The 13,171-nt window shown below is 40.4% G+C and overlaps 1 protein-coding gene across 1 annotated transcript; it reads left to right on the plus strand.

Moving 5' to 3' along the window:
• Window positions 1-7,327: 7,327 nt before the first annotated feature.
• On the plus strand, window positions 7,328-10,289 carry LOC128374982 (interferon-inducible GTPase 5-like). Its single transcript, XM_053335200.1, has 3 exons — window positions 7,328-7,419; window positions 8,997-9,550; window positions 9,652-10,289. Exons 1-3 carry the CDS (start codon window positions 7,328-7,330, stop codon window positions 10,287-10,289), a joined length of 1,284 nt encoding a protein of 427 aa, XP_053191175.1.
• Window positions 10,290-13,171: the final 2,882 nt, after the last annotated feature.

Genomic DNA, 13,171 nt, shown 5'->3' on the forward strand with positions numbered 1-13,171 from the left:
ATAGCATGACATTTTACTCCCTCAACTATTGTACCTCGCTTGATCAGCAATGAGCAGCCCATTTTTCAGCTGGCTAACATAACAGAGACAGAAGTCTCAAAGATTATTGGAGCACTCAAAGGCTCTAAAACAAAAGATGTATTTGGTATTGACACAAATTTCATAAAGACACACTCTCATGCATTACTTAAACCCATTACGCATCTGGTTAACTTATCAATTAACCAGAACAAAGTCCCGTCAGCCTGGAAGGTGGCCATGGTGACTCCCATTTTTAAATCTGGCTCCAAAACACTGGAAGCCAACTACAGACCAATCAGTATACTACCAGTTATCTCCAAGGTAGCTGAAAAATGGGTAGCGAACCAACTGATCGCACATCTGGACGGAGGCCTCTCTCCACTGCATTCTATGCAGTTTGGTTTCAGGGCACACCACTCCACTGAGTCTGCTAATTGTATGTTCATTGAAAAAACTAAGTGTCTGTTGGACAAGTCCCCATGTGTTAGTGCTGTATTTCTTGATTTTAAAAAGGCATTTGACACCGTCAACCACCAAGTACTCTTAAACAAACATTTTTTAATTTCTCTGATAACACCATGATATGGTTTAAATCATACCTATCAAGCAGAACTCAATGTGTAACTTCTGACGGGGTCAAATCGCCTTTTCGCACTTCTACTGTTGGTGTCCCGCAGGGTTCCATCCTTGCGCCTCTATTGTTCTCACTATACATAAATGACCTTCCAGATGTGTGCCCAGACCTGAATGTCCAGATGTATGCAGACGATGCAGTCATTTTTACTCACGGTTCCAACTCTGACATTACTTCCAGCAAACTAACAAACGCTTTAACTAAGGTACAAGACTGGCTTAATAACAACTGCCTTATGCTCAATACAAAAAAAACGGTTTGTATGACTTTCACCAAACGACCAGTAAACCAGAACAGATCAAACATATTCATTGGAGGAGAGGAACTTGAATTGGTAACGCAGTTCAAGTACCTTGGTGTTACACTAGACTCAAACCTCACTTTTAAAAAACACATCAAAAAAGTGGTCAGCACAATAAGATTCAGCCTACAAAATTTTAAACAAATCAGACCCCTCATCTCGTCTGATGCAGCTAAATCTTACCTACACTGTATGATTCTGTCCCACATTGAATATTGTTTTGTGGTATGGTCGTTTGCTGGTGTCACTACCCTGAAACCGATTGAACAACTATATAAAAAATCTATTAAGGTATTTGCCAGAAAATCCTATTCGTCTCATCACTGTCCAATTCTTGCGAGACACAAATTCTTAAGTTTTGAAAATTTTAAAAGTTTTAAAAACAGCTGCCTTATCTATAAAACCCTCAATGGGCTGGCTCCTCCCCCATTACAGGAATTTTTTAGACGGAGAGACAACACACTCAGCACCAGATCTGCCTCCAGAGGGGACTGTGAGGTACAGTTTAGACGTAGCCATATAGGCCAAAACTCATTAACTGTCCAGGGCAGTGCATGTTGGAATAGTCTCCCAACTCTGATCAGAGATAGTTCCACTTTTATTGCTTTTAAAAAACATCTTAAAGAATGGTTACTGTCCCAACAAATATGCACCCATGAATAACATTCTGACTAGCACTTTAATACAGTATTACTGTAGCCTTTATTTGTTACCATATCATATCCTGTACTCTATCCTAGGATAGAATTGCTGCTAACACTGTGCCTTCTTTTATTTATATATATATATATATATATTTTTTTTTAATCTATTTTATTTTCTTTTATTTTCTTTTATTTTTTATATATATTTTAAGTTGTTTGTTTTTATGGTATGTCTGTCTGTCCTTTTAATGTGAGGACTACGGGTGGAAATTAGCCTTGGGCTGAACCCGGTATATTTACAGGACGTCATTGCACTAACTGTACATTAATATACATTGTCCTCGGCAAATAAACGATAAATAAAATAAAATAAGTATGCAGATATGCACACACCAGGCTCCTCCTTCCTTTCTGTCTATCTTTAAAGTCAGCTCCCTCACAGGTCTCACTGTAGGATGATTTCATTGGCCAGTGTCTGAAGAGTGAAACTGGATAAACTGATATACTTCTTTAAAGAGTTTGTAATGTTTTAAAGGTTGACACTGATAATACACTGGAGAGTAAGCAGATGAACACTCATACTAATTATTATTCTCTATTCTGGGGAAAATGATGCCGGTAACGCGTTACTTAGTATAATACTGACATCATCTGAACTGCATCACTTCCCTGGGTCATAATTACTACTGCCACTAGATTTAACTACAGGTTGTTTTTGCCAACTGGATTTTAGACCTATACTGTTGTTTTTCTTGTGACTAGCAGACCTTTGGTTGGTTTGGTTTTAGGGCACAGTTGTTTTTATGTTCTCAGAGGACAGACCCACCTTCCCACACTGTGCAAACCCCTGATCTAAGATATCCTGTGAAACAGGCTTATGGCTGTGAGTCTATGGACACAATATGGGAAAATATTGAACAAGAGGTTGTTGACATGTTGAGATATAAACATTTTTTGGTATACCCCTTAAATATAAACACTGAAATGTGTAAGATAATTTAACTGCTAAAATACATTATTGTCTAGCAAGTGAAGTTGCACCAATCAGAACAACTTTGGATCAAAATGTGACAGTTGATTGCTTATGTTTTCTGCACTATCAGACATAATCAAACTACACCTACAATGGCCTGATGAAGCAGATTCATAATGGAAGCTGTAATGTTTCAGTATTTACAGACCAAATGCAGCAGATGTTGTGTAAAAGCCCACAGATCAGTTTTTATTGAGCTGTGGCAGAGACACACAATACGAGCACAGATTTGAAGAATGAAAGACTCTCTAACTTTGTTGTTTTCCACTGAATGGAACAGAGGATGATGCTTCGTTTGACTCTGACTGACACAAAGTCAGAAGACAGTGTGCTTGGTGATACTTACTGCGACTTGGGTACAACATTTGCGCACAGCAACAGCTCTGATGAAGAGTTTTCATCAGAGCCCCCCCCCCCCAAAGCGACTTAAATGTGTGTCCCAATGACCTCAGGAGCTCAGTTGTCAGGGGCTTTTATGCTCCTGGTAGGGTCTCCCTTGGCAAACAGGTCCAGGGGGAGTGGCCAGACAAAAGGTAGCTCAAAAGACCCTAATGTTGATTAAGACAGATGGTTTTTCGTGTTCGTGGAGCCAAGCCTGGGAGTGGGGCTCGGAGGCGAGCACCTGGTGGCCGGGCCGTCGCCCATGTGGCCTGGCCGGGCACAGCCCGAAGAAGGGACATGGGATCCCGCTCCCACAGACCCACCACCAGTGGGAGGGGCCAAAGGGGTTGGATGCAATGTGAATTGGGCGGACCTTGGTGGTCTGACCCTCGGCTGCAGAAGCTAGCTCTAGGGACGTGGAACGTCGGCCTCACCTTGACGCACAGCAAGGACTCTGGAACCAGTCTCCTCGAGAGGGGTATGACTCTCGTCCACTCTGGAGTTGCCACTGGTGAGAGGCGCTGGGCAGGGGTGGCAATACTTATTGCCCCCTGGCTTGGTGCCTGTATGTTGGAGTTTACCCCGGTAGACAAGAGAGTAGCCTCCCTCCGCCTTCGGGTGGGGGGACGGATCCTGACTGTTGTTTGTGCCTATGGTCCAAACAGCAGCTCAGAGCATCCACCCTTTTTGGACTCCTTGGAGGGGGTGCTGGAAAACAGTCCCCCTGGGGATTCCCTCGTTCTGCTGGGGGACTTCAACGCCCATGTTGGTAGCAACAGTGAGACCTGGAAGGGTGTGATTGGGAGGAACAGCCTCCCCGATCTGAACCCGATCAGTGTTCTGTTATTGGACTTGGTCCATAACGAACACCATGTTTAAGCATAAGGGTGTCCATATGTGCACTTGGCACCAGGGCACCCTAGGCCTCAGTTCGATGATTGACTTTGTAGTCATGTTTTCGGACTTGCGGCCGCATGTCTTAGACACTCGGGTGAAGAGAGTGGCGCAGCTCTCAACTGATCAACACCTGGTGGTGAGTTGGCTACGATGGTGGGGGAGGATGCCGGTCAGACCTGGCAGACCCAAACGTATTGTGAGGGTCTGCTGGGAACGTCTGGCAGAGTCTCCTGTCAGAGAGAGTTTCAACTCCCACCTGAGATTGAGTTCCTCATGGCCCTGGATGTTGTGGGGCAGTGTAGGGGGCAGTGCCTCTGGATTGGCAGACTGAGGTGGTGGTCCCTCTTTTTAAGAGGGGGGACCAGAGGGTGTGTTCCAACTACCGGGGAATCACACTCCTCAGCCTCCGTGCTAAGGTCTATTCGGGGGTGCTGGAGAGGAGGGTCCGTCGGTTTGTTTATTTTAATTATTGTTTTATTGTTTTTAATTTGTTTTAAAAACAATAAACAATTATCTTAGTATTTATTTCCTGTTAATTGTTTTACGTTTCCTGTGTTGTTTTTATGTATTTATGTACAGCACTTTGTTTCAGCTGTGGTTGTTTTAAAGTGCTTTATAAATAAAGTTGAGTTGAGTTGAGTCGGATTCAGGAGGAGCAGTGTGGTTTTCATCCAGGCCGTGGAACTGTTGACCAGCTCTACACCCTCTGCAGGATCCTTGAGGGTGCATGGGAGTTTTACCAACCAGTCCACATGTGTTTTGTGGACTTGGAGAAGGCATTCGACCGTGTCCCTCGGGGAGTCCCCCTGATAAGGGCCATCCGTTCCCTGTATGACCGGTGTCAAAGCTTGGTCCGCATTGTCGGCAATAAGTCGGACTTGTTTCCAGAGAGGGTTGTACTCCACCAGGGCTGCCCTTTGTCACTGATCCTGTTCATAGATTTTATGGACAGGATTTCTATGCGCAGCCAGGGTGTGGAGGGGGTCCGGTTTGGTGACCTCAGGATTGGGTCACTGCTTTTTGCGGATGATATGGTCCTGTTGGCTTCATCAGACCGTGACCTCCATCTCTCACTGGATCGGTTCGCAGCCGAGTGTGAAGAAGCCGCGATGAGAATCAGCACCTCCAAATCCGAGTCCATGGTCCTCAACCGGAAAAGGGTGGAGTGCACTCTCTGGGTCGGGGATGAGATCCTGCCCCAAGTGGAGGAGCTCAAGTACCTCAGGGTCTTGTTCACGAGTGAGGGAAGGATGGAGCGTGAGACTGACAGGCAGATCGGTGCGGCGTCTGCAGTAATGCGGACTCTGCACAGATCCATTGTGGTGAAAAAAGAGCTGAGGCGAAAGGCGAAGCTCTCGATTTACCAGTCGATCTTTGTTCCTACCCTCACCTATGGTCATGAGCTTTGGGTAGTGACCGAAAGAACAAGATCGCGGGTACAAGCGGCCAAAATGAGCTTCCTTAGTAGGGTGGCTGGGCTCTCCCTTAGAGATATGGTGAGAAGCTCAGTTATCCAGAGGGAGCTCTGTGTAGACCCACTGCTCCTCCGCGTCAAGAGGAGCCAGATGAGGTGGCTCGGTTATCTAATTAGGATGCCTCCCGGACACCTCCCTGGTGAGATGTTCAGGGCACGTCCCACCAGTAGGAGACCCCGAGGAAGACCCAGGACACGCTGGAGAGACTATTTCTCTCGACTGGCCTGGGAACACTTCGGGATCCCCCGGGAAGAGCTGGACGAAGTGGCTGGGGAGAGGGAAGTCTGGGCTTCCCTGCTTAGGCCGCTGCCCCCACGACCCGACCCCGGATAAGCGGAAGAGGATGAGGACCAATACACTGGGGTTTTTTACGCTATATGTTTGCTGAACTGCTGTTAAACATATAAATGTTGTTATGATTTATTCTAGATTATTTTTTAGTCCGTCCACAAATGTCATATGTTTGAGCTCTTCATACCATTGTGGTGTGAACTTAATGGGTATTGATGAGAACAAGAAAGAGTATCTAATCATGCTCCTCTGACATTGTTAGAGTGGAACCAAGATGTGAAGAGAAAATGAGATGGTTCAAAGGAATTGCCTCACTCTTATAGAAGTTTACTTTATATCCAGAGAACTTCCCTAATTATGCAATATATTGTTGTTATTCTTGTTGCAGCTCAGATTTCAGTAAAATCTGCACATAAATGGCAGTTTAGGACTTCAACAGTGTTCATCTTGGAGCAAGATACCTGTCACTTACAAGCATGAATGTGAACCATCAACATGAAAAAATTAGATCTGTCCAAAAAATGCAAAATTCAGCATCAAGGCCTGTGATGTGAATGTAGCTTCCATAAAAATGTTTTAAATTACATTAAATAATCATGACGAAATAAACAAAGTTAAAACACACACACGTCTTAAGTTACTATGTATTATGAATGTCTTCTTCTATTATGAATCTGCTTCATCAGGCCATTGTAGGTGTAGTTTGATTATGTCTGATAGTGCAGAAAACATAAGTAATCAACTGTCACATTTTGATCCAAAGTTGTTCTTATTGGTGCAACTTCACTTGCTAGACAATATTGTGTTTTAGCAGTTAAATTATCTTACACATTTCAGTGTTTATATTAAGGGGTATACCAAAAAATGTTTATATCTCAACATGTCAACAACCTCTTGTTCAATATTTTCCCATATTGTGTCCATAGACTCACAGCCATAAGCCTGTTTCACAGGATATCTTAGATCAGGGGTTTGCACAGTGTGGGAAGGTGGGTCTGTCCTCTGAGAACATAAAAACAGCTGCGTCCTAAAACCAAACCAAACCAAACCAGCTTGATCAAAGGTCTGCTAGTCACAAGAAAGATGATGTCAGTATTATACTAAGTAACGCGTTACCGGCATCATTTTCCCCAGAATAGAGAATAATAATTAGTATGAGTGTTCATCTGCTTACTCTCCAGTGTATTATCAGTGTCAACCTTTAAAACATTACAAACTCTTTAAAGAAGTATATCAGTTTATCCAGTTTCACTCTTCAGACACTGGCCAATGAAATCATCCTACAGTGAGACCTGTGAGGGAGCTGACTTTAAAGATAGACAGAAAGGAAGGAGGAGCCTGGTGTGTGCATATCTGCATACATACAATCGTAAATAAAATGAAAGGTGTGATGATCTTTTTAAAAAAAAAGAAGATTCTAATGATTTCCATTTTAGTAGCTAGGACAGGTTTGTGCAGTTTATTAAGTACTCACAGTATGTTAGATTTTTTTTTAAATGTGCTAGTTTCAACCTGGTCTTTTGAAAGTACATGAACTTCATTTCATATGCAAATACAGCCTCGCCCACATCACTGAACATCACTAACAGTACAGACATGCTGAAGCTCTCGCCTTTCCATTAAATATGACAGACTAGTCATAGCTGCACCATGAACCCTGTCAGAAAGACCACCAGACTGTTTCAGCAGTACCACTTACTGGAAGACCTTTTGGGAGTGGCAGTCACTATCAAGCAGTGCAGGTATGCAGACAGTGTGTATGATCTATTTTTGCATTGTGATTCAGTAGCACCTTTTACTGGTGCACCAGAAAATGTATCTGGGAGTGGCAATATTTACCAAGCACTACACATATGCAGAAACTGCAGTCTTCACTGCAGTGTTTAATCAGCAATAGAAGCAGATGGAAATCATCTGGCAAGCTCAGACGTCACTTGATTACATTACATTACATCTCTGACAAAATGTGCATTTCTTCTTCACTTACATTGCTTCTTTAGCATGTTACTAAAGACAGATTGATCAAGCAGTCTAATTGGGATGTGGTCTAAGAGACAGGCTGATGGTTTAGATGAAGTTAGTTCAGGATAGTTGATTGGAGGAAACAGTCTAAATATATATCCGATTTCTGGGGTTCCTGTGTCTGCTAAAGCCAGGAGGTGATGATCTGTTTCTTTGATTGTTTATATAATATAGAGAGATATGGAAACATAATAATGTAGCAGCCAGTGCAAAGGCGTCTTTAACCTGCAAATGTAATATAGTGCATGAGTGTGATGAACACTCCCTCCTCTCTCTGTTTCTTGTAAATCAGCTGCTTTCCTGACATTACTGTACCCTCCCATAGCAGGATGTTATCATTGGCCAGTGTCTGAAGGGTGAATCTGGATAAACTGGCAATACTTCTTTACAGGGTTTATGATGAGCTGGAGGTTGAGGCAGATAATACAGTAGACAGTAAGCAGTTCATCATCAGCTCATACACATCGATTTCTCAAAAGAATCTTCAGTGAGTAGACTCTAATATCTATTTGGAAATGTAAAGTTTTCTCTTTCTGACAGTCTTCTCTGAAACATGAGAGGCAGCGCTGAGGTCACTTTTCAGGTCACTGCTGTTCTCTAACATTAAGGAGTGAAAGAGATTAATTTGCTAATATGTATCTGTAACATATTGTATAGGCTATTTTTCATATGCTGATGAAGTGAATCAAAATTAATTGTACTGATGATGGATTTTCGTAGCAACAGGATACTCTATGGGATGAGAGGACATCATTTATGGTTTTCATCAGATGTATCTGATTTGGTTTTGGTCAGTGATGTTGAGAGAGTATTAGTGTGCAGAGTATTGGTGCATCAGGTTACACAGAGTCACAGCATTGAAATCATGGACAAAATTCATCCTAAATCCTTCCCTCTGCAAGAAAACGGGAATATTTGACACTTTTTAGTTTTTGCCCAAACCACAGTCCATGCACGTAATTGTTCATGTTGACCAGTCATAAGAGTCCATACTGTACAATAAATTATCCAAATATCAATTTTGAATGTCTTTCCTTGTTATGGTCTTACCTCTGGTAACAGGTAGAGGTGTCACACAGAGTGTACTTTATTAAGTTAAATTCAAATCCCATTGTTGTTTATCTGATTACCTTGGTTGACATAGTTTTCCTTCTCCACTATGGAGAAAAGTTCAGCTGTCAACTAACTCAATTATTTCTGTATTTCTTATTTAAGACAGTGATTTCTCCTGAATTTGCATTATATCATGACTTCAAACTTATTTTCCCTAATCTTCTCTTTTACTCCATTTTTAAAGGATGGAGAGCTTTGATGATTGGATGGTTGTGGATGTTAAAGAAGCACTACAAAACAACGATCAGTCGCTAGCTGCTGAAAACATCCAGAGGTATTTCGACGGATGTAATAATACTCCACTAAACATTGCTATCACCGGAGAGTCTGGTGCTGGAAAATCCACCTTTGTGAATGCCTTCAGAAGTATAGACAACAAGGATGAGAGAGCTGCCCCTACTGGTGTTGTAGAGACCACCATAGAGCTTACATCTTATCCCCATCCAAACTATCCCAGTGTCACATTATGGGATCTCCCTGGTATTGGCACCACCAGTTTTCCTGCTGACAAATACCTGGAGCATGTTGGATTTGAGAAGTTTGACTTCTTCATCATCATCTCTGACACTCGCTTCAGAGAAAATGATGTGAAGCTCGCTCAGGAGATTCAGAAGATGGGGAAAAAATTCTACTTTGTTCGCTCAAAGATTGACAACGATGTACGCAGTGTGAAAAGAAGTCAGAGAGAGTTCAATGAGGAAACAACTCTGGCACAAATCAGGGAATACTGCATTAAAGGTAAGAGGCTTCTGACTGAGATTTATAATCAGAAATAAATAATTACCAGATTTGATGAAATGGACAAAATGTTGATACCATTTATTTCTTTTGTGATGCAGGTCTTCAAAAACAAGGTTTTGAGTCTCCACAGGTCTTCCTGGTGTCCAGCTTTGATCTCCACCTGTATGATTTCTATCTACTAGAGGAGAACTTAGAGAGAGAGCTTCCTGCCCATAAGAGGGATGTTCTGCTGTTGTCTTTGCCCAATGTCAGCCTGGAGATCATCAACAAGAAGAAAGAGGCTTTACAGGCCAAAATAAAATATTATGCCACGCTATCTGCAGTTGTAGGAGCTGTACCAGTTCCTGGGATGTCTTCTGCTGTTGACATAGGCATGATAGTTGGTGTTGTTACACAATACAAAGTTGTGTTTGGTCTTGATATCCCATCACTGGAGAGACTTGCTCAAACCACAGGAGTGCCATTAGATGATCTGAGGGCTGTCATGATTTCACCACTGGCTGCAAAAAAAATTACCGCTGATCTTGTCATGAAGCTGTTATCACAGTGTATAACCACAGCCTCATTAATGGCAGTAGAGGAATGGTCCAGATTCATTCCAATATTTGGAATCCCAGCAGCAATGTGCATTTCTTTTGCCTGTACATACAAAATTCTGAATACTTTCCTCAACATGCTCGCCATCGATGCACAGAGAGTGTTCACAAAGGCCCTGGGTCTCGACACAGCAGTGTGATATAAAAGATAAATGGAAACATGACATTTAACGGCACAATTAAATTTGTAGCAAAGAGTTTTTGAATGATTTTACTTGAGTATATTTGATCATTTTTGTGATAAAGACTGGAAACAAAAATCAGTCTTTTATCCGAGCTGCCGTTTGAGCATATTTTGAGTCTATCAAATGGCCTCATTGCAGGTCTCATTTAATCTAATTAGTAGAAATATTATTGACAATCAACTTGTCGCTGCTTACTGCATTCAAACATCTTTCTTTATTATTACAATAATTTTTTATCTTATTTTCCAGATATGAAATGGGTACGATGCAAAAGCCTTTGAATTATTTGTTAGTAGATTGCTTTCCTCAAATTATTTGTTTTATACTTTGTTGTTGTTGGTTACATTAAGGAGAAGAATAATATTAACATTTACAACAATACTGATATTAATATTCATGTTCAGAAGGTTTGATGTTGTGATGAGTTCTCACTGCCTCTGAGTGGCCACAGTGAGGAATTACAACATAAAGTCAAACAGAAAAAATACAGATATTGTTAATTTGTGATTTGTGAGTATAAATAAAACTGACATAGTTTAGGTAAATTTACTGCATGTTGAGCTACTGTGTAAAATTAGGAAATATGTTTGCCTAATTGTTTTTATTATGTTGAAATGAATGTCTTTGGGTCTTCAAATAAAATTCATTAGAATTAGCTGATGACTTGACTTATAATTAAATTATCTATTATAAACTGTGTAGTGTGGGTTTGAGGTTGTTATGAACTTTTACTGTCTCCTAGTGGCTAAAGTGAGGTATCTATCTATCTATCTATCTATCTGCATCATACAATGTATTCTAATACAGGATGAGGTACTACATCTCCACTTTCTTCAGTGGACAACACCAATATTGAATACATGACCCATCAATCAATCAATCTTTATGTAGCGCCAAATGCAAAGACCTGTGAAGAGAACTTCACTTCATCAATGCCCTTATTCACTGATACTCATCTACAGAGTCACATCTGACTGTCAAACCTTTTTTTTTTAAATCATCATCATCACATCTTTGATTATATTTACTTTTGTATGTAGGCTATAGCTAGTCTGTATTGTGAGCACAAGCAATCAGAAATGAAAACTCTAAAGGAGAACATTCTTTAGTAAAGACTCTTTTCATCACAGCAGTATATTTAGACTGATCTGTCTAAAGGACTGAATTCAGCTTTAAAGAGCCTCCATTTAAGTATATATTGTGTAAATGTACATATGCTTCTGCTCCAGTCTCATCCATTTTGACATCAGAAAGGAACCTGAGTGAGTAACTGCTATCATTCAAGTTTAATGTTGAATTAGTTTGACAGACTTAGCAATAAGCAGTGTTAGTCAAATACAAAAGAATAATGTAGCATTATTCTACATCTGATACACTGTTTATCTAGTGTCAAACATTCAGTTATGTCACCCTTAACTTCTTTTTTGGAAGTTAAGCTATCAAGCTCTGTACGTATAGACACTTTATAAACACCTATATGGAAACTGTCAGACCTGGACGTGAATGAGGTCTCAGATGCAGAGGAAGGACTGTTAAGGCAGACTTTTGATTCAAAGGCTAAACTTTACTCTATTGAGGCTTGGAATGTAGGGAGAAAAGAGTTAATTTTCAAAATAAAACAGGAAGGCACGAGACAAAAACCCCAGGAAGACACAAACCTCACCACGGTGTGACAGAAACATAATAATGAACTAATCGTAAAGCTGTACAGTAGCAGCCAGTGCAAATGAAGTATAGCGCATGAGTGTAACAAGCACAGCCCTCCTCTCTCTGTTTCTTGTAAATCAGCTGCTTTACTGATACTACTGTACCCTCCCTCCCCATAACAGGATGCTTTCATTGGCCAGTGTCTGAAGTCAAACTAGATAAACTCGATATATGTCTTCACTGCCTTTGAAATGAGTTAAAGGTTGACAGTTGAAAGATGATACACTGGAGAATAAACAGTTGAACACTCATACTAAATATTATCTCTATTCTGGTGATCATACATTTCAGGAAGATATTTATCTGTGATCTGTTTCAACATCAGGAAGAGACTTCAGTGAGTAGATTCTAATATCTATTTGAAAATGTAATGTTTTCTCTTTCTGCTCATATGTATCCGTATGTTGTATAGGTAATGTAATAGCCTATATGCTAATGAAATGATGCAAAATGGATCACACTAGTGATGGAGTTTAACAGGATGGGTTTTATGGTTTTTCTTAAGATGAATATGATTTGTTATTTTATCTGGTTTTAGGTAGTTGTTATTTAGGTAGTTGTTATTTTGTATTTTGTTTGTCTGTGCAGGCCATTGCTCAAGTGTGTCCATTTATTTCCCAAAGCCAACACAGAGACACTAATTCATGCTTTTATTACCTGTAGAATGAATCCTGTGTGCTTCAAATCTTTTTATTAGTTTTTAAAGCTTTTAATGGTCCTTAGTCCTTCTTATTTATCACATTTGCTTTGAACTTATGAGCCATCCAGAACTCTCAGGTCTTCACATAGAGGTCTTTTACTCATTTCTAAAGCTAGAACCAAAACTCAGCTCAGATATTTATTATTACGGCCTACGTATGTGGAACGGCCTCCCTGCTGACCTTAGAGCAGCTGTGAGTGTGGACATTTTTTTGATTCAATTTTTTATTATATTCTATCCTTTAATTTATCTATTTTAATCTTTAGTCTATTAGTTTATTTAGCCTATTTATTGTATAATTTTAGTTGTTTATATTATTATGTCCTTGTAATAATGTCAACTTTTTAATTCTGGTTTGAAGTTATATTTTTTAAGTAATCACCTTTTATTGAAAATGAACATTGTATTTTATTTATTTAGTTAATTATTT

Source organism: Scomber japonicus, chromosome 16 (assembly GCF_027409825.1).
Source record: "Scomber japonicus isolate fScoJap1 chromosome 16, fScoJap1.pri, whole genome shotgun sequence".
In the NCBI taxonomy this organism is placed as follows: Eukaryota; Metazoa; Chordata; class Actinopteri; order Scombriformes; family Scombridae; genus Scomber; species Scomber japonicus.